Here is a 25,231-nt window from a genome sequence, read left to right on the forward strand (position 1 = left end):
CAGTGCCCAAACCAGAGCCTCTGGTGCTGGGCTGGCAGAGACAGGCCCGCGCTCCCTGCCAGGTCTGCCTGGTGAGGAGCAGAGGGACAGCAGAATGGGGTCACACCAGGCTGAGACAGAGCCTCCAGCAAGTTACAGCTCCTTGCAGGGATCCTGGCTTTCCTCTTCTTCCTGCAGAAGGCTCAGAGATGCAGCAAGAGAGCTGGATTCACTTGCCCAACATTCGTCCCCAAGTAGATGTCAGCAGGTACCTGGGGAAAGGGGGTCACCTGTGGCTGTGACAGTGGCACAGGCTGGGTCCCAGCTGTGATTTTTCCAGGGTACTGGAACTGAGCCGGGGTGGTTCACAGAGATGTGGGCAAGGCAGAAGCACCCAGGCTGGCCTGAGCACTTTGCACTGTCCTTAAGCACCCAGGTCGGCATTAGCACCCATGCTGACGTTAAGCACCTGGCCTGGCCTTAAACACCCCAACTGGAGTTGGCACCCAGACTGGTGTTGAACAGGTGGACTGGCATTAGCACTCAAGCTGGCATTAGCATCTGGGCTGACCCTAAGCACCCAGACTGGCGTTAGCACTCAGGCTGGAATTAGCATCCAGGCTGATGTTAGCTCCCGGGCTGGTACAAACACCAGCACCCCAGGCTGGCAGGAGCAGCCGGGCCAGCATGGATTGGCTTGACTCCCTGGATTGAGGGGGAGAAGGACGGAATCGGGCTGCAGCAAAGTGTGAGGCTAGAAAACAGGTTGGATTTGGTGGAGCTTGCAGGAAAAAAATAACAATCCTGGTAGAGCTGAGGAAAACTTGGAGGGATTTAGAGTAAAACTATTCGCCACTCTCTGTGGGGTCCTGGGTATCTGACAGCACCTTACCATATCCCCACGGTTCCTAATGTCCCCTAGTTAGGTGGCAGTGCCCTCCTCCAGGGCAAATCCCCTCACCGCTGGCACCTGTGGGGTGCCACAGGGTGAAGGACAGTTGCAGCCTGGGTTCTGGTCCCTGTCAGGCCTGGGCTAGCTAGCCCCAAATCCTGGCCAGGGCACAAGGTATTTTGGCATGGGGGGTGCAAAAGCCAAGCGTTAGGAAGAGATGCAGGGCTGGGGGATGATGGCAGCCCTGCCACTTCAGGCCCTCTGCAGCAGGGCAGCTCCCTGGGGCTCAGCCAGCCCCCCGCCTGGCCTTTGGGGACAACATCAGCAGGAAAGTGGTTTGGATTAATCAAAATGCCTGTCCTGGGTACCACAGCGACACTTTCTCAGCTCCTGGCCCCGACCCTGACCAGAAGCAACAGCACTAACCCTAGCCGTTCTCCCCGGTGCCGTGGCCAAGCCTGCGGGAGCAGCAAGAGGGCTCGTGCTGTGGCTGCTCCCACATTCCCCTGCAGGTCCAGACCCTCCAGCTGAAACATTTTCTGTCTCCCGAGGGCTCTGAGGGCACTGCTCCCATTCGCAGACCAGGGCACAAAGCTTCCTGGCAGCCCGATAGCCCTTGCATGAGGTCAGCCTGGGAGCGGGTCCCAGCGGCTGCTGCAGTGGCCGTGCCAGAGGCTGCCATCCCTGGCATCCTCCCCAGGTGGGCCGAGCACTGGAGGAGCCATAGGCTGGCTTTCGGGAGCATCTTCCTTTGGGGTTGCCAAGGTACCATGGCATTGAGGAGCAACAGGGTCTTTCTCAGAGTGTCCCTTTTGGGGTGCCGTGGTCTTGTACTGACTCTGAGTAACCCCAAAGCCTGAGTGAGGCCTGGGGGCTTTATCCTGCGAGACCACCAGAATAACGGAGGGTTAAACCACACCATACCAGCTCAACCAGGAGCATTTTTGCCACTTTACTTTTTCCTTGCTCTTGCGACACAAAGAGCAAATCTGCCAGTTTGCCTGGAATGACCTCTGTGCCTTACAAACCTAACCCCTTCCTTGAAAAGACAAAAATCCCATTGCCTTGCACCTCCATCTGTTTAGTGAACAGTTTAACCTAACAAGATTAGCATTTGAGGTCGTCTCTTCTTCTTTTACGTTTTTCCCCCACCGTTTGCAAAGAAAACAGCATTGGATTTAGGACAAAAGCTTGAAACCCCTCATTTGTAAGTAGCGCAGCCTTTGGAAACTGTTTTGTTCCAAAGTTATCTGGGGAAAGGGCTTGTGAATCCTCCCCTAAAACAAACAGGAGTCGGCCAAGAGGCTTGGCCCCGGGAAGGATGGAGCCCAGCACAGGGCACTGTCCAGTGTAGGGCTGGGGAAATTTCATTGGGTTTTTTCCCCCCCCCCAAGGAGGTTTGCAAAGAGAGAGGGTTGTGGTAGCAGGAAGAGGCTGTGGGAGAGTGTCTGGAACAGGAGGGCATCAGGATTTGTGTTCCTTCTTAACCCATAGACACTCCCCGGTGATCTGCCAGCACACATCTCCATCCCTGTTGGGAACGTGTCGGAAGCACGGGCTCATCCCGGGAGATGGTGGATGAAGCTGCAGCAGGAGGGTCATGGAAGAGCAGTGAGTGTCCAAGCCGAGTTAGCCTGTGAGGAGACACAAATGCATTTTTTTTTACCTGTGTGCCTGTTTCTTAAACACCATCACATCCCACCATGAGCCCCTTCCAGCGGGCTATGCTGCCTGGCCCCCCTGCTGCAGGCTGGCACTGCCCAGAGAGGTGACAGCCTAAAGAGGCCCCAGGAAATCATCATCGGGGGCAGGGGGAAAAAGGTAAAGAGTTTGATTTTCATTCTTCGGGACCGATTTCCCCTCCCTCATCTCCCTCCCTCCCCCTCCCTTTTCGCCACATTGTGCTGAGCTTGAATCAGGCCTTCACAAAGGGGATTAAAAGCTGGTTGCTGATAAATAGCAAAGCAGGTTGGAAGCGTGGGAACCAGCCATGGCGCAGCGCGGAGGGACATTCCTGCTCCGGAGGGCCGGGCGGGAGCAAAAGTCCGGGCTAACCCCAGGTCACCCGGGGGACCCAGCGCCTGAGAAGATTTGTTCGGACACTGGCTTTTGTTGTGCACAGTTCCGTGTCAGCCCAGCGTGTCTCTCGCTGCTATTGATGGGGAAGGAAAGCGCTATTGTCAGGCGGCCGAGGGCCCCCCTTTCACTCCTGCGCTCTCGGGGTGACGTCAAGGCAGTACATGGGAACACAACCGGCCAGCCCGGAGTGGGGCGAGCAGTCCTAGCGATGCTCCATGTCTGCCAGTCTGCTCGCAAGGCCAGGAGAGATGCTTGAGGGGTGCCTGGGAGCTGAGCATTGCCTGTGGGGCCGGGAGCTGTGCTTTCCACCTTGCAAGCCATCCCAGCACTGCTGGGAGAGCCAGGGCCGGACAGGATGGATGCTCCAGCAGGCAGCTGGGTGGGAATGTGGAGGCCACTTTTCTTTATCTCAGCCCCGGCGTTATCAGTGACATTTCCAAGAGGGAGGGGGTAAGGCAGGATTGTTCCAAAAATTAATGCTGGGAAATGGCTGCTGGAGGAGACAATGGATGACCAACCCTGCAAATCCCCAGGGGTGTCTGCAGTGTCAGCTCTTGCCCCACCTGGACACCTGCTGATGGGCTCAGCATTCCCTCATCATCAGGCTCTTATTTGTTGACACAGTTTTAATCTCCACCTAGAGAACCTGGGTGAGGTGGGAGAAGGGCCCAGGGCTGGGACTGGCCCACCCCTTGGTCCAGTTCCTGCACCAGCCTCTTTTCAGGAAGAGGCCAGGAAGGGAATTTCCCCAGTGAAGCTCTGCAGGGTGTGCCGTAAAGCTGCCTTGAGCAGCTAAATGAAGTTCAGCTGCTTTGTGTCTGGCACGGAGGCTCGCTACAGCATCACAGAGCATCTGGGGACAGGCAGCGCGCCAGGGAGGGAGCCTGCTGGGAAAATCCCTCCATCCCGCCTCCAGCTTTTCTCCCTGTGACCTGACAGCGAGGAGCTGCAGGTGACCTTGAACCTTACAAGCAGCCTGGTGCTGGTTGGGGCTCTGCATGTTTCATCTACCATCTCTTGTCTTAGAAAATGAGCTGATCACCAAAACTTGCTCCCAGCCCTCCTTTCTCCTCTGATGCCTGATTTTTCTGCTGAAGGCTCGCCAAGAGCTGAGGCTCCAACACCCCATCCTCTGGGGTCCATGCAGAGACCACCAGTACGGGAGTGACTCCGGAGCTGCCTCCAAAAGCTCAAATGAGCCAAAGCCTAATGGTCTAAACAGCCATATCCAAGTGAGACCCGCAGGCTTTGTCCCTCGGGGAGGCAAACGGGAGAGCAGCAAATATATTTGCTGCCACCAGGTCCTCCGGCTGTGTCCTGCCATGTTGAAAAGGAAAACAAAAGCCTCCTCTATGAACTGGGATTACCCCAGAGAAATGGGGCAGCCCAAGTGGGACAGTGGGAACGTGGCTGCTCTACCGCCAAGGCTGCATGCTGCCCTTCCTGGGAAATCTATGTGGGCAGCCGTAGAAATATTCCTGAAGGTCACTTGGGAGTCTAAGAGCTGGAGGGGCAGCGTAGCTCTGTTAGGGCTGGGCAACGGCCAAGTATTTTTTCAAAGAGCCGTCAAAAAAAAAATGGGAACGGTTTCCGAGAAGCAGGATTCTCAGCACACGCCGGTCTGGGTCCTTCCTGGTGGGTGGAAGGAGCGAGCTGCCACCTGGCCGCGTTTTCGGGGCCTTGCCTGAAATGCCTCCCTGGCCCCGTAAGGACCCGCCGTGCTGTGTGCCACTGCCACAGCTTTCTTGTGCCCAAGTGCTGAGTCAGCACTTGGCAAGCCTGGGCTGTTCCTGGTGGGCCTGGGAGCGTGCATGGTTGTGGGGCAAGGATGAGGATGGAGATGGGGATGAGGATGAGGCTGCTCTCCTGCTTGGAGCAGATGGGATGCTTTCAGACACACCAGTCCCTGCACAAAACCAGCCGTGTTGCCTGGGCTCCTCCAGACACACACCCCACACCCTGCCTGCCCACCTCTTCCTCTCCCGTGGGTGCAGAGACCCAGGAGGGATGGGAACTGCCAAGTCCTGCACGTTGCAGTGTTGTCCTGCACTGCTGATGCGAGCCTGGCTGCACCGGGAAGGGGATGGTGCTCTGGGTGAGGATGCTCCTTCCAGGCACTGCCCTTTGGGTGCCCAAAGGCATCACCAGCACCCACCCACCTGCCTCCAAAACCCTGCAGGGCACATCATTGCCCTGGCTGAGACCCCCCCGGGGTGCTCAGATGAGCTGTCAGGCAAAGATATCTCCGGTCTCTACCACCACAGCTCACCCCTGCAGACCTGCTGAAGGGACCCAGCCAGTCGCTGGCTGCTGTGTGATGGGCTGCTGTTGGATTTTTCTGTAGAAAATAAATAGTCCTTCAAGAGGAGGGGATATTGTTGTTGTTATTATTATTATTAATAATGATGATGATAATATAATAATAGTAGTAGTGATTGATGATGATGATGATGATGATGATGATGATGATGATAATGATAATGATAATGATAATGATGATGATGATGATGATGATGATAATAATAATAATAATAATAATAATAATAATAATAATAATAATAATAATAATAATAATAATAATAATAATAATAATAATAATAATAATAATAATAATAATAATAATATTCCCAGGCTATCAGAGTCACCGAGTTAGCCCTGCCTAATCCAGTACAGCTGTTTCCTGTGCACTCAACAACAGGTCTGACGCTCTGCCGTCCTCCCAGCCAGTTTATTTAAATAGGTAAGATCCGGATTTCCGGAGCGAAACAAACAGCGCCAGGCGCCTGGACCACTCCAGCCCTGCACTCCCTGCACCCCGGCAGTGCCTCTGAGCCTTCGGTCCCTTTTGGGGTCCCATCTGCCACCATGACAGGGCAGGGACAGCTGGAAAAGGCACTTGTAGAGGTGTTGCCAGTGGCCAGTTTTATTCCTTTATTCCAGTGCCGGGAGAGGGCCAAGGACAATTTGTCCCTTTGTCCCAAAAGACCTCATTTTCCTGGCTGGAGTCTCTCAAGCATTTGCCTGGGACACCTGAGGATCAGACCTCTCCTTTCCATCAGTGGGATGCTAAGTGCATGTGCCCCTGACACTGCTCTGCAAACCCTGGCACTGTGTGCCCCAGGGGAGCAGAAATGCCCTAATTCAGTCTATCTGGGATGGGTCAGAAGGACAAATAGCAACTGTGAGAAAAGGCGAGTAGCCAGGCTGGTTGAGTTTGCCAGAAGGCAGGCTGGGAGTGTCAGCATGGGTTAAGACAGACTGTCAGGTTTTGCTGAGTTTTCGGAACTGTTTTGAAGGGTTAGATTAAATGTGAATGGATATTAACCTTTCCCTTGCAAAACAGTTCAGTTAACAACAGGGGCTAGTTGCTTCCTTTTAACTGATGTTCAACATTTGACCAGCCAGAAAGCAGGCTTGAAAACTGGGTCTCTCCGAGATGCCTGGTTGGGTCTGGCGAAGGCACATGGGGCAAACTCCCTGGGATTTCTGAATGTCCTTGTGTGGGAGGTGTCATCCAGGATGGACAGACGGGTGTGCTGTGCTCGGGCACGGCCACCTTCCTCGTGGAGGGGTTCGGTCAGACCAGCGAGGGCTGTCCTGCCAGGGCTCCCCTCGCCCCACCATCCCCGACCCCACCGTGGCAAGCGTCGCCGTTCCCACAGCTCATCCCTTTGGCTCTTCTCAGAACGGCCGTTTGGTGCTGCGAATATTCTCTGGTGCTGATTGCAGGCATTTCGGGTGCTGTTATGTGACGTGGCGATGTCCTGACACCATGCACCCGTGCAGTGCCTGTCCTGGCGTTGTACTGATCCCCCCACCACAGCGCCGCCAGCCCCAGTGCAGGCAGCTGAAGGAACCTCTTCCTCCGTTTTGTGGGATTTGGTTGGGGCTCACTTGACTCCCTGGGGTGGGTCAAGCTGCCACCACCGCCCCGCTGTCCCCAGGCCCGATGGCCCCAGTGGCACCATTACTGCTCCCTGACAGAGCTGGTGCACACAGTGACCCTGCTCAGCATGAGCCCAGCCTGAGCCAGGGCCCCTTCCAGTGCTGCCCCTGGGGTGGCACCCATGGGTGGGCAGTTCCCAGCGACTTTTTATTTTTTCCTTTCTTTATTTTCCTTTCCCTTTCCCATTCTTTTCCTTCTTCTTTTTTCCTTTTTCTTTTCCTTTTCCTTTTCCTTTTCCTTTTCCTTTTCATTTTCCTTTTCCTTTTCCTTTTCCTTTTCCTTTTCCTTTTCCTTTTCCTTTTCCTTTTCCTTTTCCTTTTCCTTTTCCTTTTCCTTTTCCTTTTCCTTTTCCTTTTCCTTTTCCTTTTCCTTTTCCTTTTCCTTTTCCTTTTCCTTTTCCTTATTTTCCTTTCCTTTTCCTTTTTCCTTTTTTCCTTTTGATTTTTTCCTTTATTTTCCTTTCCCTATCTTTTCCTTCTTTTTTCCTTTTCCTTCTTTTTTCCTTTTCCTTCCTCTTTTTTCCTTTTCCTTTTCCTTTTCCTTTTCATTTTCCTTTTCTTTTTCCTTTTCTTTTTCCTTTTCCTTTCCGTCTCCTTTTTCTTTTTTTCCTTTTTATTTTTTCATCTTTTCCTTTTCCTTTTCCTTCTTTTCTTTTTCCTTTTCTTTTTCCTTTTCTTTTTCCTTTTCCTTTCCTTTTCCTTTTTCCTTTTTTCCTTTTTATTTTTTCCTTTTTTCCTTTTCCTCTTCCTTTTCCATGTCCCTTCCCTTTCCCTTTTTCTTTCACTTTGTTTTCTATTTTTCTCTTTTTCTTATTCTCATCCTCTCCTAGCTTTTCACATTATTGAGCTGTGCTCTCTTTGGAGTTCATGCCCATCAGACATCCTGTCTAATGCTGCTCATAAGGATTCATAGCCCTTCGGCAGATGTATCGCCGTGCCCCCATGCACAGACACTCTGGCTTATGTTGCGATAGTGAAGCCTTGTCACCTTTATACCAGAATACAAAGATAAGCTGTAGTTGGACCATAAAATGCAGGGTTGTTTGCTGGGATGATGGTGAGCTTCCCTGGGCTGGTGGCCAGGCAGGGCAGCCAGGACAGGTCCTTTGGGCTTTAAGGCTGTGGAACCACCTCGTCATCCACGACCGGGAACGCCAGGGCAGCACGGATGTGTGCCCGCTGGGGCAGGTGACTCCCCGTCCTGGCGGGCTGGCTTTGCATCGCCACGAGTTAGGAAAGAAGAGCTGAGTTTGAGCAAATGTGAGTAAGAGCAGGTCCAAACCTGGCATTGTCTCGTTTGCAGGGAGAACCAAAATCAGCAGATTTGGGGGGGCCTGAGCACTTTGCCGGTGACTGCAGAGGTGACAGAGGTGACCGGTCCTCACCCGCCGCCCCCCTCCTGGCAATCAGGGCTCGCAGGGCAGGCCGGGTTACCAGCCGTTTGGTCCCTGGGGTGAGTGCCGGCGCAAGCGGCCGGTGCCGGGGGCGGCTGCGGCGGGAGGGGAGCGATTCGCACCTCCAGGTGGGAGATGAAAGAGCTGCTGGCGCTTGGAGATGAAAGAGCCAGTGGGGCCGTGGCGCGGGGCAAGGACGGGAGGTGAGGGGAAGCCCCAAGAGTTGTTTTTCTTCTCATCTCTGCCGCGCAGCGGGACGGCGGCAGCCAACGCCGGGCTTTCCCAGGGCTGCAGCGGAGCAGGGCCCCGTGCTGAGCACCACGCCGCAGCACCGCGGTCCCCAGCCGGCCCCTGGATGCTGAGCATCCGTCAGGACCTTGCGTGGGGGAAGGGAGGCTCTGGGGGTGTTTGCCAAGGGAGAGGGGATGTGGCCGGGGTGGTTTTGCAAGGAGACAGCCGTGCCGCGCCCGGCCCTGCCTGCGACTGCGCCAGCTGCTCGGCATCGTCCCTGTCACCCAGCATCAGGTGCCATCGTGCAGTGGTGACACGGCAGTGACACAGCCTTGGGCAAAGTCTCCATCTCTGGTTTGCGCATGGTGAGGCTGGGGACAAGACTTGGTGGCTTGTCTGAGATTGGCAGGGAAATGGCAAACCTCGGTGTCCCTAGTCCCTGGGACTCCTGTCCCCAAGCAAGAGCGTTCCCTTGTCACACCATCACAGTGTGGCATGCAGTGGAAGCCCAGCATGACCAGTGCCCTGCCCTGTGCTGTGCCGCGCTCCCCCTTGCACACCATGCTCCCTTTAGCTCAGCGCTGGGGTTTTGGGGGGTCTGTGAGTCAGGCAGGTCTTTCAATGCCTCCTCTGCCATCTCCACTGAGACTCTGTAATTCAGCAGGGCACAGGCAGCACCGAGGCAGGTCCCCTTTTGTCATGGGGGGATAATAATCGCTCATTAGCCTCTCCTTTGACCAAGAATAAAGCTGGAGAGCAGGAATCCTGAGGGCAGTCAGAGTCACCATGAGGCAAGCGGGTGTCTCCCAGGCTGCTGAAGATGCCTCTGCTTCAGAGGTCCCTGTAACCTTCTGCATTGGTGCAGTTTGTCCCCAATGGCTCATGCAGAACAGTGAGAGCAGAGGCCTGTGCTCTGGTAGAAGGACACCCACACCTTCCCCAGAAAGCCTGGGACTTAGAGTTTTGGACTTTAACTTGCCTTGGACTTCGAGGTTGAGCCTCCAAGACCAAATGGCAAGCTGCTTCCCCCCAGAGACTACCCAGGTATCTGATGAAGGCCCATTTTTCATTTCTATGTATCAGGCCTGTGCAACGGCCTCGGTGTTGCTTTGAGGACCCTCAACCCTGCAGGTACCTGTAACATGGGGCTGGGCAGGAGAAGCTTCCACTCAGCTGCTCCTTCCAGCTCTCCCTCCCAGGGCAAATGCCATTCTGCTCACTCTGGGATGCTCAGGCAGAGCTCAGAGAGTTTTGTCCTCCAGCCCTGGCTCTGTGCATCCCAGAGCTCTGCCAGTCTGCAAGACCTCCTGGCAGGTTGACAGTGGCCAGAGGCCCCGACCGGCTACAGCCACAAGCAAAGGCCAGTGAGGAGAAGAGCACTGAGCCCCTGTCGTGGCACGTGGGGACCAGCAAGGCTTCAGGGACCCACAAAGACCGTTGAGTGAGGATGCTGATGAAGCCAAAGAGGTCTCCGGCTTGGTGTCTGCATGACCTGGACTGCAATGCATTTATCACTGCCTGGACTGAACTGAAAAATGAAGGGGAGAGGGGGGAGATCACTTGTTTCAGCTTAGAATGTTGCATTTTAAGTTAATTTTCATTGCCTCACTTGGATGGTTCTGAACCTCTTTGAAATTGGGTTTAGGAAGACCTCAGGTAGGGGAAGCAGAAAATCCAGACTCGTCCTCTAAACTCATCTCTCCACTTGTGTCTTCTGGCTGGTCTCCCGGCAGGTCTGGGGCTGGTGCCCACCCCGGGGACAAGCGTGCACGCTCGGACAACGCTGCGCATCTCCCACACTGGACCCGAGTGCACTGGATGTGTGGAGCTGGGGAGAAGCTCCGAGGAGCCAGGCTGGGCTGAAGGCACTGGGCAAACCCTCCTGGCCGCTCCTCTCCCACAGCTGCAGCAAGTTTGACAGTGCTCTGCCTGCCTCTCGCCGGAGAGCACCAACCTCTGCAGGACCTATGGGATTCAGATGGCACTGGGAAGCCCAGGGACAGCGGCCAAGGGGACAAGGGTCCCAACTCAGCTCCGCGCTTCTCCTCTGCACCAGCTCTCCCTCCTCCTGCTTCATTCGCCCCAGCTGCTGGGTAAGGATTGCTTCTCACCTTGCACAAAACTTAACTCTCATGGCCTTGGTTTGGTTTGTGACTCAAAGGTACTTCTGAACTACGGACAGGCGGTTGTAACTCGCCCCCGTGGTCATGTCCATGACAGGGACACTTGTGCAGGGGTGCTGCTGCGGTCAGTGCCAGCGCTGGCTTTGCCCTCACTGCCGCAAGCGCCGAGGCATCTGTGTCAGACAACAAACTAAACCTACTGCTGGGTTTCCCATTCTGTCTTCTGGACACCAAGAGTGAACTAAGAGTTTTTTGAAACCGACCCAGAAGTGCACTGGGAGACAGCCTGTGTTTATCATGCTTCTGCTTCCCCCTGAATTCCAGTCCTCTGACATGTTTAGATCAAACCTGATGACCCAAATCTGACTGCTGCAACTGAGAAGAAAAGTGACCTTATGAAAAGAGCAGACCAGAAGAGCAGCCACATGTGCTTCAGGCCACCCTGGGCCACTGCACCCAGCCCCTCCATGGAGAGAAGCAGTCAGGCATCACTGAAACATTTCACCGGTTTTAATTCAATTACTTTGCAAAACAGAATGTGGCACCAATGACACCTTCAGAGCATCCCATGGCAGCGGAACAACTCTGGAAGCTGTTGCCAGCAAGCTGTGCAGAACAGCTTAGTGGGATCAGGCCAGGATCTAATAAACATGTGCATGCAATGTAAAAACCACCTGCTTCTGTAATGATACCTGCTGACAAAGCTGACAGAGCAGAAGGTCACCCCATCCCTGCCCCACACCAGGACACTGGGAATGGGCCAGAAGCTAGTTGAGTGACCTGGAAAAGTCTCCCAGCCCTTAGAGACAGGCAGGTTGTGGGCTCAGGAATGGAGCTGCCTTCACAGCTGACTGCAGGTGGAGGCAGAGAGGGAAGGAATCAGTAGAGGACCAGGGGTAAGGAAAAAACTGGGCATGCATCCCTTCTTCCTCCTGCTTTCCTCATTAGAAGCATGGAGCTGGTCAAGGCTGCAAGGCAACAAGTGAATCTGGAATTTGTGGGGTCTTTCAGCCAGGTGGGAAGGCAAGGATGTGTGCCCAGGTTTGAGACTCTTCAGGCATTTAGTATCCACTGTGGTCCTGGGCACCTCTCAAGCCCACTTCCCCAAGTTGTCAGAGGTCTCCAGCCAAAAATGGGGCAGGGCAAGTATTTTTAAAGTAAAGAAACCAAGAAAACTCTTTTCGTTTCAAGATGTCTCCTCTAGCCCCTTCTTTATCTCAACATCAAGCAGCCGCAATAGACAGAAGCTCAAATTGCCACCCCCAGACAGGTCTCATTCAATTAAAAGCTGGAGCAAGGAGGATGTTACTCTAACTGTTCATCTTGGGTGATGTCTGTCAACATCTGGGGCAGGGAGATGTGGTCTACAGTGATGCACATGCTATCCCTGCTGCTGCCATATTTCTCAGTGAGGCCATCGCCTGCCGTGCTCAGTGCTCTTAAAATCTGGCTGCTCTAGATGCTGACCCGGGGCCCCAGGTGTTGTGCAGATGGGTTTCTCCATGGCCCAGTGATACTTTCCCAGCCTCACTTCCCACCTTTCAGCGTAGCCTGAAGAGGAGTGCAAGTTTCAGATCTTGCAAATCCTGACGTGCTTTGGTCAGTGGTGTGGGAAGAACCAGCCTGAGCACTGCAGGCTGCTTAGGGCGAGCCTGGGGTGAGCTAAGGCGGCTCCAGTGGCTGGAGGGTCTGCCAGCCTGGGCACGCCTGTCTAGGGGACAGCCAGGACAGCATGCCTTGGTGGGGAAGGGCTCCCTGCAGCATAAACCCCTGGGGATGGAGTCTCTCTTGCACCCCTACCCACAGCCCCATCCATCCCTCCCAGGGGGACACAGGCAAGGGGGACCCCTGCCATCTCGGGGTCTGGAAGAAGAAGCCCTTACTCCAGGGGTGCTTCCCCTGCTCCACTCCACTGGGGCTGTGTGCCTCGTGGGCCCCCCACTCACGGAGCCCCTTCCAACCCCCGGAGCATCCGTCGGGGCTGGGCAGGGTCTGTGCGGAGCCAGCAGGGATGGCTGGCCCCAGAGCCCCCACTGTTTGTGGGGTTGGTTTTTTTTCTGCTCCTGGGAACCAAGCATCAGCTTTTGTTGGCGAACAGACCATAGCTTTCATGTGAAAAGGTTAGTACAGTATGTTAGTTCCTAATGAGGGGATAATAGAGTCTGATTCTCACACCCCAGGGACTGTGAGGTGACAGCAGCACGGGAGAAGGGTATTTAACACCTTCGCCCTGGGAACTTTTTCCCTTCACAGCCGGAGTCCCCCGGCTTTGCCAAGAGCAGGGAGGAGGAAGAGCGTGGTGCAGAGCCTTTGTCCCCATTTCCCTCTCACACCCCAACCCCATCCCATCGGCACATGCATCCTTGCAGCAGGGGCAGCTGATGGAAGACCCTGGGAAACAGTTGGCCAGTAAATCACCAGTTGACCCCCTCCATCACCAGCTCACGATGTCAAAATCACCCCAGCTGTGGGCACCACAGGGAGGCTGTGGGGAGGATGTGGTCCCTGGGGCCGGGTGTGCGGGGAGGTGGGGGTGAGTGCCCTTGGTGTGTGCGCTGCTCGGATGATGGGTGCCCTCAGTCTGTGTCCCCGTGTCTGTCACTTCCCTCGCTGCCTTGCAGCTGGGTCTGTGCCAGGACAGGGGTTCACAGTGCCACCCGGGGAATCCTCTGTGGACCGTCATTCCATAGCAGCCGTGTCCTGCAAAGCCCAAAGATTGCAGCACAGCTCCAGGTGCTGCACGGGGAGGATTTAAGGGCTCCACTGCCCTGCCTTGCTTTTCCTAGAAAAATCAAGATTCTTTCCTAAATCCAGCCTCCCACCCCATCCTGCTGCAGTGGCTTAGGAGGGGGACAAGCCCTGCGAGCTCTTGGCACCTAGGGACAGCCCTGCACATGGCTGTGGCCCCCTCCAGGGCTGTCAGCCATCCGCAGCCACGTGCCTTCGCAGCGGGGTACCAGATACAGGTCAGCGTTTCCTCATCCAGTGAGGGCAGCCCAGATGCCAGGGTGAGGTTTCACAGGGGCAATCACCTGCCCTGTGGCAGGAACTGCAGTGCCAGAGGCATGGGACAGGAGCCTCCTCGAGGAGCACACTGCTGCTTTTATAACTGTGGGGACCTGAGCTGGATTAAACACTCGGCTGCTGTATTTATTGAGGAAGTTCAATTCAGACTGCCTGTGCGGGAAGCTGGAATGCCCTCGGAGCAGGAGAGACCAGTTTTGCCAAATTCCACCAACCACCGGATGCCAAATTACAAGTGTCATCACCTGGGCTGTCACTGCACTAGGAGCCTTTCAGGGCATGACACCTTCCCAATGCTTAGAAATCTTAGAAATGACAGATTTTTGTAGTAACCCTTTCCTGGGTGACCTGTTTCTTACACAGAGGTTGCAGGTGGGAAACCACCAGCTTCCAAGTCCCCAGCAAGCCAGAGCTGCCTGTCCTTGGTTTGCTGCTCCCACTGGGTCATGCTCAGGTGGGATGAGGGATGCTGCAAAACAGCAGCTGCGCAACATCCTGCAAAACAGCAGCTGAGTGACATCAGTGCCAGCAGCTCAGCACCACCACGTTCCCCCTGCAAGGCTGAGTCAGACACGAGAGCATCAGGGGTGGGGTTTTGGGGGGAGTCTGATCTGTGCCTGCTAGAAACAAGGTGCTGATGAATTACTGCAGCTGTGGGGAGGGCTGGCTCCTGTGTGCCCACGGGGCTTTGCCAGCTTGCCAGCGCCATACCCATCCTGGGCATCCAGGTGACCTGCAGGGGAATCTTTAAGCCGCCTTGCCCTTGTCTGCTGACTTACACCCCTCCTCACTCCTGGCAGCACCTGGCTTCATCACTGGGTTCTTCTGTGCTCTTTTATTTCTCCTTCATACTTTAAAATATCAGGATGCCAATTCCAGCCTCACTGGATTTTCAGACAGCATCACTTGAAGGATGCGTGCTCTGGTTCCTGCGTCTCGGTTTGAGGTGACACGAAGCCAGTGGCAATGCCTCGCTGTCCTCCCCAGTGGTGCACGGTCCCGCAGGCACACTGGGTGAGCAGCAAACCCCTCTCAGGGGTTCAGGGCTAAGCTCCAGGCTGCTCATGGGGACAGGCTGTCATCTGCTTCCCAGAAAACCCAGAGGAAAACAAAGGGTGGGATTGTGGAAGGAAGTGGACTTTGAGTTGGATCTTTCTCCAGGGACCTCTACATCCCAGGCTGGTCACCTACCCCAGCCTGCTGACCTTTTCTGGGTCAACTGAAAGTGTGGGAGCACCTCTGCTTCCCTGGGGGGACAGGAAAGGGGCCCGAGCCCAATATTGCCTGCCCAGGTGTGAAAAAGGCTGAGGGGGATGAGATGGGGCAGGTTGGGAAAGCAGTTACTTAAGACCAACTGAGACGTCACAGCAAGGTGTCATGATGGTCAGTGCCTATGGGTCAGCATCACAAAGCTCCCAAAGAATGGGAATCCAACATTTTGCTTGTCCATTGGGTTATTTTTAAATGTCATCACCTCTGGAGTGGGGGAGCCAAACCGTGATCCAGGTCTGGGGAGGAGAACCAGTGGCCCCAGAGACTGGCCGTGAGCATGATGAAGTTTGGAAAGAATTTGCTGCTTTACTGAAATAGGAGCTCTGAGGATCAAAACCCTAGCAGGTCTGATGACAGAGCTTGTGGGCTGTGCTATATGGCTGCTGTGAGGCATGACGTTAAATATTTGTAGGACAGAGGGTTGGAGAGGCACTGACCTTGCCTAAGGTGCTGCACAGACACATATGGGCAAGGCAGAGTCATGGTCCCCCTTCATCAGTGGGCAATTCTGGATTGCAAAGGCTGGATCTGGGGCTATCACAGAGCAGCTCCTGCCTGGCTCTCCTGTGCATCAGGCTGATGCTGCTTCTTGCTTCTCCAGACCGTGCTCCCACAGCTGCTGCCCCCGAGGGCACAGGATCTCCCAGGGCCCACGCTGGAGCGGGGAGAAGTGCCAACGGCTGCCAGCGGTGACATTGCCCACGGTGTGCCCGGCTGCACGGCTCCTTCTCAGGCTGCTCCAGCCTAGACCCGTCCTCTGGAGAGGAGGGCAGCAAGTGGACCCCTTGCTGGCCCGAAGGCAGGCCGGTGGGAGCTGGTTGCCCACCCTGGTATGTGGGTTCACATCACCCCTGGGCCCAAGGGGCATCTTTCTGGGTCAACCTGCACAAGCCTGTTTGCACCGGAGGAGATGTTTTCCAGCTGAGATAGCCTGGGCTTGAGAAGCAGACATTCCCTCGCTCGAGTGTGCTGAAATGTTTAATTAGAGTTTAACAGCAGCCTGGGAAAAAGGTGTCTTGTCATATTTCTGGGCTGTGTTTTGTTGTTGAACTGCTAGCCCTGTATGAGCACAGCCGAGGGAGACCTGCTGCACAATGAGCTCTTTATGTGCCTCTCCCCACAGCTCGCCCCGACCCTGAACTTTCCCATTAGCTGTTGGCGTGGTGCCGTCACGCATGTGCCCGGGAGGGAGCCGGCGCTGCTCTGCGCCCGGCAGCCAGGACGGCACGGGGATGGGAGCACACAGCAGTGCAGTGGCTTTTCCTCTGCTTCGCAGATTGGTGTTGCTGGAGAGGGGACCGTGTGGGGTGTCTGGAGGAGACGACTTCCCACCAGCTGCTCTTGGATGTTCAGCTGAGCCCAAGGTGCACTGCTCTGAGGAAGACTCCAGTGTGTGGCCATAGGGATGCAACGTGATGGCCGTGCACGTGGCAGGGTGCTGGGGTTCAGCAGGATGGCATCTGGGGACACAGCGTGCGCCTGTGAGGTACCCTCCTCACCCAAGTGTTTCTGAAGGTGCTGCCCACATAGATCAAAGACTCAGACCTCAGTCCCATCCCTCTGCCCCTGCACTGGGAAGGGAAAACGCTCAGCCCTGCCCGGCTGGTGGAGCCAGTGAGGCTGCAGGACAGGATCCTCAACCCTCTCCATCACCCCCTGGGTACCCGCGTGGACCCTGGGGAGCACGGGCTGCTGTCCCAAGGGAGCTGGGGAGGAATGTGAGGAATGGAGCACACACCTTCCTTCCCCAACTTCGCCTCCGCAAATAGCCCATCAGCATTTTCCATTCACAGGTATTTTTTTCTGAAGGGTGAAATTAAAGTTTTGCTGCCACTTGCCTGCCGATGTCCTGTTCATAAGCAAAAGAGCAAAACCAGGTCTGGTGGGGTTGGATCACGCCTCTTGCCATCTGTCCCAGCTTTCTCTCCTCCAGTTGGCCACTGAAACAGTAGAGAGCAAATCTCTGGGGTCCAGTTTATGTGTATATTATTACCCTTTTTTACCTTTTTTTTGTGTGTGTGACACAAGCATGTGATCCTCCAGATAGCTCCCCAAGCCCTCTACTGCAGTAAGAAGCCATGGGGGTGTTGGGGCCCCCCCAGGAACATGCCTTTCTCACCACGGTGACCTCACATGTCACTGACCCACTGGGATCATGTTAGCACATCTGGGAGGTGGTGGGCTGGGAATGCAGGGAAGCAGTGCACAAGGTCTGGGGTTTCTCTTTGCTCCAGCACCAGCGGCTCTTCCCCTGGACTGCTCCCGGGGGCTTTCCTCTTGTAGGTCCCAGTTAGTGGCTTGCATGGCTCCTCTCTGAGATTGGTTTTGGGGGATCCTTTCGGAGAAGCCCTGCAAGAGCTGGTGTTTTCCCTTGAGATGAGATGCACTTGGTTGTTCTCAGAGGAGATGGTGTTCCCTGTGAGCTCCCCTGTGCTGGAAATGCTGGCAGAGCCCAGCCACGTGGCTTCACGTTCTGCTCCCTCATGGGGTGAGCTGTACCACTGAGCCCAACCATTGCATCGGATGGTGAGAGCCTTCCAAAGGTGCTTGGCACCAGCCTGGTCCTCACTGAAATCCCTGCTTTTCCCACCTTTGATCTACCAAAGGTTTCTCAGAAAGTTTGGGGCCCCTGGCCAGATGTACTGGTCCAGCTCCAGTCCCAGAGGTGACCAGCATCAGTCCCACCCCCACCAGGGGTTGTGTAGAGAGAAGGATGCTGGCAGGATGGATTGGGAATGTGGTTTTCGGTGTTAAAATTGCTCCCCATTGCCTGTATTTACCTCCACCCTGCTCTGGACCTGCAGGCAGTGTGGGCAGAGGCTGATGCCTTTGCTCAGAGGCTGGTGGGTGATGCCATGGAAGAGCTGTGGGGACCTCCAGCTCCTCCTCCAAGCGTGGTGACGGGCAGCAGCAGCAGCAGGGGCCATCCCAGACTGCCTGGGAGGACTGTGCAGAGGGACTGGCTGTCACTAAATTCACTGGCAGGACATGCCATTTCCATGGTGACATCCTGGCCAAGCCATATGACCAGCAGCACCGTGGTCCCCACCACTGCTGCTCCATTTGTCGGGGAAGCTTCCCCAGCCCTGGTGGCCCTGTGAGATGAGCAGGGTCTGCACTGAGAATTACTTTCTCCCAAACAGCCTTGGCCTGTGTTTGAGCTAATGCAGGTGAGAGTACAGGAATTTTTATGCTCTCTGTGAGGACAAGGACAAGTCTTGACTCACAGCAGGGAGGATTCAAGTTAGATCTTGAGCAGCAAGGAGAGACGCTGGGTGTCTACATCAGCAGAGGCTGTTAGGAACGATGAATGGCTCACGGGTAGGTCTGCTCCTGAGCCTCTGGTGACATGGTGGACCTCCACATCTGGAACACCTGGGTAGCTGCTGCCTCACAGCTTCATAGGCTGAGACATAACTTCTGCATTTTCCCCCCTGCTGATGGCCCAGGCCTGGGCTAGGGATCCATGTGGGGTGGAGCTGCCCATGATATGGGATAAACCTGCAAGAGCACCCAGCACCCCAGGGTGCGTTTCAGCACCACTTGCATGAGGGAAGGATCTGGCCCTCATGGGCTGCAGCCCCTTTATGCTGGCAAGTGTTTGCTGATGGGCTCCCTGCAACCTTCTCCCCAATATCCTGGGGAAATAAGGTGACCTTTGGAGAGGTGAATCCAGCTGGGCCCCTAGAGATTTACATGCAACGGAGGCCATGTTCATCGTAACAGTAATGGCAACAACTACATTTGCAAAAGCAAATACTTGCTCTGTCTCCACACCCCAGTGCCACAGAGCCCGTGAGGGGCATCCCCACTGCCAGCGGCTTCCCATCGGGGTGGAGCGCGAAGTGTCCCTCCTGTCCTGCCTGGGGATGGTGGCCGGGCAAAACAAAGGGAAAATAGGGGCCCCTCACTCTGCTCTGCTCCCCAAGACCCCTGCTCGGGAGCAACACCCTGGCCCTGGGTTGTGGCAGGCTCTGCTTGAGATGGGGTCATGGTTTCCTCTTCTAGAGCCACCAAGCAGCTCCGTCACCCTCTGTGGGGTGCTGGGCACCATGGGCGTGCAGGCAGGGTCCTGCTGGCTGCCCACAGCAGGCAGCTGCTGGTGGGTGCTGAGATGAGTGGACAAACCCACTGTGTGTGCAAAGTGTTCAGCACTGTGGGAGGAGGCAGCATCCAGCCCCAGGGCATCCCAGCTCGGAGGCCGGAACCCAAAGGCAGAGCTTCCGTGGGAGCCCCAGCTCCACCGAGCACCCCAGGGGAAGGTGGGGGCACCCCAGGAAGGGTGGCTGCTGCTGGCGTGGCGGCTGCATGCGAGCAAGGAGCCACATCTGCCGGGCCAGGCTGGGGCACACCTGCAACGAGATGCCGTGCAAACAACCCGCTGCACTGTGGGGGCCTGCGGGCAGGGGCTGCCCATGCCCTCTGATCACTCCTCCTTACCATAGAATCACAGAGTGGTTTGGGTTGTAAGGGACCTACCTTCAAGATCATCCAGTTCCAGCCCCCCTGGCACGGACAGGGACACCTTCCAACCGAGCCTTAAACATTTCCTTCTTATCAGCTGCCTGTGTGCTGCCTGTGACCAAGCCCCTGCCCACTGCCCTCCAGCCCAGGGCTGCTGGCTGCCCCTTGGGACCCCTCCCAACACCCCAAGAGGTTGGGCAGCGACCCAGAGTCTGTCCATGTTGTGACACACATTGCCTCACATGCAGCCTGGCCCGTCTGGTCCACCTTGACCACCTGGTGACAGCTAGCATGCCCCGGAGGGGACAGACTGGGTTGGGGGTTGACCCCTTTCAGGGGGGGGCTCTGGGTGCAAGGGCTGCATGCTCCCTGCCATCCCTGCAGCATGTGCCAAGCCACAGCTCATCCCCAGAGCCCTCCTTGGCCAAGCAAGGATTGTGCAGCCCTTTTGTGCCCTGTCAGGGTAGGATCTGGCCTTCATGCCTGGTTCCTTCCCTACCTCTGTGCCCAGGGGGTGACAGTGTTTGGAGCAGTCCTGCGCTCACAAGGACCACCCCCAGGTGAGAGATGGTGCCAGTCTCTGTGTGAGGCTCTCACTGGGCTCTTGGGTTGCTGCCGTAGCTTGCCTAAAGAGGTCAGGATAAACCTCTGTCCCCTGTTTTGGGGACCCCACCTGTCCTCAGCCCATTGCCTGAGTGGTGAAGGCCAAGCTGGGCAGCCACGTGCCATCCTCCATCCCCAGCAGTGCAGCCAGCCTGGCTGGGGAGGCTGGGAGCTGCAGCAGGAGCAGCACCACAGCATCCTACCAGGAACAGTGTGCTTGAGTGCACGATCTTGTACGAAACACATCCAGGGTATGACCTGTCAAATGTCACATGGAGCTGTGATGCAGGATGGAAACCTCCACCATCAGCAGGAACCCTGCAGGAGGTTATTTCCCCGCTGTACCCAGCATCGCTCCTTCCCCTTCTGTTCTGTAAAATATCAAATCCACTTTCAGCCATTTTCCATCTGCATGTGGGTGTGTTTGCTGCTGCCTGAGCCCCGTCTGGACTGGAGTTGGAGTTTGGGACTGTCTTGTGCACGGGATCGGGGAGCCCTGGGCTAGGGGGTTGTCTCTGCCAAGGTGCTGCCAGAGTTTTGCTCCTTTTCTCATCACTTCCACTGGGTCTGCTTATGGGCTGTCTGCTCAGCATGATTTTTGATGTAGGGCTGAGGAGAAGCACATGTTTGGGTTTGCTGTTATGGGGCTGCTGAAAGGCTGATGCCTGCTCAACTGTTCCCCAGAAGTCAAAAAAAAATGTTGCAAACATTTGTTTGAGGGAAAAAATAAAATGAATCAAAAGGACTGGATGGGTTTTGTTAACTCCGAGAGGAGAAGGCTGTTAGAAGTGACAATGGGACTGGGAAGGGGACTGAAGGGAGAAGTGACTTCTCTGTGTGGTGACTGGTGTCAAGCTCTAAAAAGTGTTAGGTGGGGAAATGATCATGGCATTGGGATGCAGGGTGGGTATTGACAGGGCAAGAGAGCCTGAGGCAAGCATGTGAGGGAGATGTGAATGAACTGAAGAACATCTGACTAGAAATGCCTCCCAAGGCAGAAAGGCAGCGCACAAGGGAAATGGGAGGACAGGGAAGAACTTGGTGTTGAACACATGTGGAAGTGGTTGGAGTGGTGGTGATCGGTGTGGGAGTGATGGGAGTGGGGTGACCAGGTTGGAGGTGATGGTGTGTGGCTGATGGATGTGGGGCTGGTTGGAGTGGGTGACCAGACTGGAGGTGGATGGTGTGGAGGTGATGAGAGTGGGGTGACCAGGTTGGACATGGTGGAAGGGGGGGTGACTAGGGAGTAGAAGACAAAGGCTCCATCACGGGGTTTGTGCTGCCCAGGCGAGAGGAGCAGCCGCTCTGCAGGGGACCCTCCGAAGCACAGGCAGGAGCAAAGCACAGCAGCGCTGAGCCAGCAAACACCTGGAGCCTCCCAGGTCCTCCGGGAGCTTCCTTCACGGGCTGCCGAGGATGCCACTGCCCTTTCAGCATCTTCATCTCAGAGTGAGGAGGAGGAGCTGATCCCATCAGGTCAGCAGGGCCACAGGGTCCTGTCGCCCACAGTCCTGCCTTGCTGGGGAGGGGGCCATCTCAGGGACAGAGCCCCAGATCTACTACCACGTGAGTTGTGCACCCGTGTGCCACGATGGGCTGTGCAAGCACCGTTCCTGGTTGGGTTTCTCCTGTGCTTGGTGGATGGTAACACACAAACCAAGGTGTGAAGAGTGTCCCTCTGTCAGGCTTCTGGTGAGCTGCCTGAGAGGCCCCATGGTGTTACAGATGTGGTATCTCTGTCTTAGGAGCTTTTATTTCTTTATTAAACTAAAGGCTGGTTTAGGATGTCGGGGGTCCAGGGCTTGTCTCACACATGTCCGGGGAAGTTGCACCACAGCTGATTTTTATAGGGTCCCAACTGGCAGCACTGGGAGCCTGAATCTGTTGCCAGACCTTGTTAAGTGCCGAGATCAGCGTGCATGGGACCCCAGGGCAGCTTCTACTACTCCACGCATTGGGACCAGCCAGACACCCCTGCCCATGACTTGAGCCCAAATACCTCTGGCTGCCCTGTGCAGTCGTCCTGTGCTGCTCCCTGCCAGGTATTTGGGGAATCCAGGAGCCCACGTGCTGCTGGTGAAGGGGCGCAGTCTGGAGAGCTGACGCAGGGTGCTGGGAGCCCAGCTGCCGTGCTCCCAGGGCTCACAAGTGGGTCGAAGCAGAAGGCAGCGCTGGGAACAGCTTTGCCCTCCCTCTCTTTGCCTCCTCAAGCACATGCCGAGAGAGGCCAAGTCTCCGTGCAGGCAGGGAGTGCTGCCTCCTCACCAGGCTGCTGCCCCCGGACCTGCCACGGTGGGCAGGGAGGTGTTTGAAGGGTGCTGAGAACTGTTTGGCTCGTGACAGGCGGAGTGCAGGCTGGCGGGGAGCCCTGCCTGCTCCTCCCAGCTGTGTTTCAGGGCGCAGGGCTGGAAGGACAGATCCAGCTCAGCCCACGGGAAGGCTGGAGCTTGTCCCTAGGGTGGGGAGACTGTGGGGAGCAGGTCTGGGGGCAATGAGCAGAGCCAGGGCTGGAGGGAATCAAAATCCCCAGGTGCAGGAAAGTCCCTGCAGCTCATGGTGAGGAACGTTATGGTGGTTTTGATTTTAGCAGAGTTTAAGCTTCTACTTCAAAATGAAAGTATCCACAGCCCTCCTGACTGGGGGGAGCACAACCGCGCCCAGCAAGTCCCAACCACCACCACACAGCCAAGGGGGCCAGGTCCAGCATCTGCGTCTGTGTCCAGTGTAGGGGACCAGCCACTGGACCACACTGGAGCTGGTTTATCTACTCAGGCTTTCCCCGACTTCAACCAATCCATCCTGCAGCCTGAGGGTTTGCCTGCTGGGGTGTGCTGCCCGGGAGGGACAGACGGACATCCTGCGGGGGGGATCTGGGGAGGTGCGGACGATGCACTCATGGTTGTTTCCCCAAGGGCCTGTGTTTGCAGTGGGGTGGCCGGGCAGGCCCATGCTGCCCCACAGGGCCAGTGCTGCGAGCTCTGTAAAATACCATGTTCCCTTCCTCACCTGCCGTGGCCAAGCTGGCAGCAGCACTGCTCCCTCGGAGGGCGGCTGCTCCGTCCCTGCGTCCCACCTGCCCTCGGCCCCGGGGTTGGCAGCACAGCCTGGCTCTGCTGCCTGTTGAGCCCAGCCTGGGGGTGAGCTCCTGCCCCGGAGTAAGCCCCTCTTGAGGATAAACCCCACCTGGGGATGAGCCCAGTTTCTGGTGAGTTTAGCCCGAGGGTGAGCCCAGCTGGGCAGCGAGCCCAGCATGGGAGTGAGCTCTGACTGGGGGCTAATCTCCAAATGCGGACTAATCCCAGTTTGGGGTCTAATCCCGTCCTTGGATCTAATCTCAGGCCAGTTGCTGAGCCTAGCCTAGCCGCTGAGCCCAGTTTGGGTGCTGAGCCCAGATGAGTTAAACCAGGGCGATGAGCCCAGCCTGGGGTTGAGCCCTGCCAAACCCAGACCGGAGGAAAGCCGCTGTTGCCTTTCTCCGTCCATCCCTGAGGGACGGGTGATGGCTCAGCCTGGCTGCAGGATGCACACCCAGGATTAAGGGGTTTTCCCCCAAACCGGCTGTGTGGGAGGCCCCGGGCGCAGCGGGCAGCGGTGCGGGCAGACCGGGCAGGCTGAGCAGCCACCTCCCCGGCTGCCCGGAGCCCCTGGGAAAGGGGGCACCGCGCCCCGGGCACCCGCAGCCTCATAATGCCCATCTTGTTGTGCAGGCTGGGAGCGCTCAGGGTGAGCCTTCCCTGCCCCTCCTCCAGCCCGTTCCCAGCCTATTCTACCTTATGTGTAGGAACTGGTTTTTCTTCCTGGGCTATTGTTTCCGCTGGATTGGTTAGATTGCTTCAGGCCTTGCTCAGATTTCCTTTCTCACGCTTTTTTTTTTTTTTTTATATTCCCGTTTTCTGCTGCAGCTTCTATTCTCGCCTCAATTAAAGCAGCAGGCGCTGCCTGGCGGGGGGGGGGGGGGGGGGGGGGGGGGATGTGGGGGGGTGGCGGGCGGGGGGGGGGTCTCGCCTCCTCCCAGCTTTGCCCCAGTGCTTGCTGTGATTGCCCAGGACAAGGAGCCAGGCTCCAAAATCATGTTCCCATGCTGGGGAGTCTGCTCTTGGATTGGTAAAGGCAGTCTCTGCCCTGGACAACCTGCAGGCTACACAAGCTTCTCAGGCTCAAGGTGCTCAGGTTTCCATTTTTCTGCAGCTCTCTCCACTAAATCAATTGTTTTGCTTTAGTAAATAAAAAGCGATGGGTCTGGTGCAGCCCTACAGCTTTAGGCATGGCTTCCACAGAGAACTGTGTGGGTCGTGAGCTGCAGAGTGGGATTGCAGGGGTTATCCCTGGGCACTGAGCGTCCTACCCCCATGAGACGGATTTAAGGCCAGGCTTGAGAAGGGACACCTGCATCTGGCTGCTGACCCAGATGGTGCGAGAGGGCTGCTCTGTGTCTCCGGTGGGTTAGCTATGATGAAGTGTTCCCAGGCTCAGCATAGCTGGAGGGAACAGGAGCCTGGCCTGCCGTACCCAGAGGACATGGCTCTGCTCCCCAGCCCTTCCCTCCTGCCACACCATGCCATGGACCAGGCAGAGGTGTGGGTGGGATGTGCCGGTGCCTCAGAAGACACTGCCCTCTCCCAGGAGGTCTGGCACACCGACAGGGAAAGGCAGGTAGCACACAGATGGTATCTGGCTCCAGCTAGGGAAGGCAGCGTGTCCCCCGGGGGGCCTCTGCATTGCACCTGCAGGCAGACTTGGGTTCCGGGATAAAAATAGAAGCTGAAACATGAGCCCAACTTCCCCGGCCGCTGCCATTGCCACCCATCTCTGCCTCTGGCCCCACGCCCCTCTCAGCCACTGCGCTGACCAGCAGACACCACCCATGTCACACCCAGGACTCCCCGGGGAGGGCGGAGGTGGAGGCAGCAGGGACGCGGGTGAGGATGCTCATGGACCAGATGGCCATGGAGAAGCAGAGCCACACAGCCACCAGGCCCAGGGTGGCCTTGGCCACTAGTACAGGGCTGAAAACTGCTCTGGGAAAAAGTGGAGAGTTTAGGGGATACGGCTTCCAGCCAGACACAGCTCCAAGGGCTCTGTACAGGGCAAGGGAAGAAACTCTGTCATACGTTATACAGATGGTGCCAGGACCCCAGCCAGAGGAGGGACAACTGCCAGGGAAAGCCAGAAGGAAGAGGACTAAGGGTAGCTGTTGGCTTAATATGTAATAAAGATAATTTCCT

The 25,231-nt window shown here is 56.2% G+C and overlaps 1 protein-coding gene across 16 annotated transcripts in view; it reads left to right on the forward strand.

Moving 5' to 3' along the window:
• The window catches only part of EXD3 (exonuclease 3'-5' domain containing 3), a 293,160-nt gene that overhangs the window by 249,490 nt on the left and 18,439 nt on the right, over positions 1–25,231 (forward strand). For 14 of the 16 annotated variants that reach the window (XM_033003026.2, XM_042786593.1, XM_042786594.1 and 11 more), the window contains one exon: positions 10,254–10,613. The exons of the other annotated variants lie outside the window; for them this stretch is intronic. In XM_033003026.2, the coding sequence (XP_032858917.1) occupies positions 10,254–10,613 (360 nt within the window). The remainder of the gene's footprint in view (positions 1–10,253; positions 10,614–25,231) is intronic. 16 annotated transcript variants of the gene reach the window in all.

This window comes from Tyto alba, unplaced genomic scaffold (genome assembly GCF_018691265.1).
Source record: "Tyto alba isolate M040663 unplaced genomic scaffold, T.alba_DEE_v4.0 Super-Scaffold_11, whole genome shotgun sequence".
Taxonomy (NCBI): domain Eukaryota; kingdom Metazoa; phylum Chordata; class Aves; order Strigiformes; family Tytonidae; genus Tyto; species Tyto alba.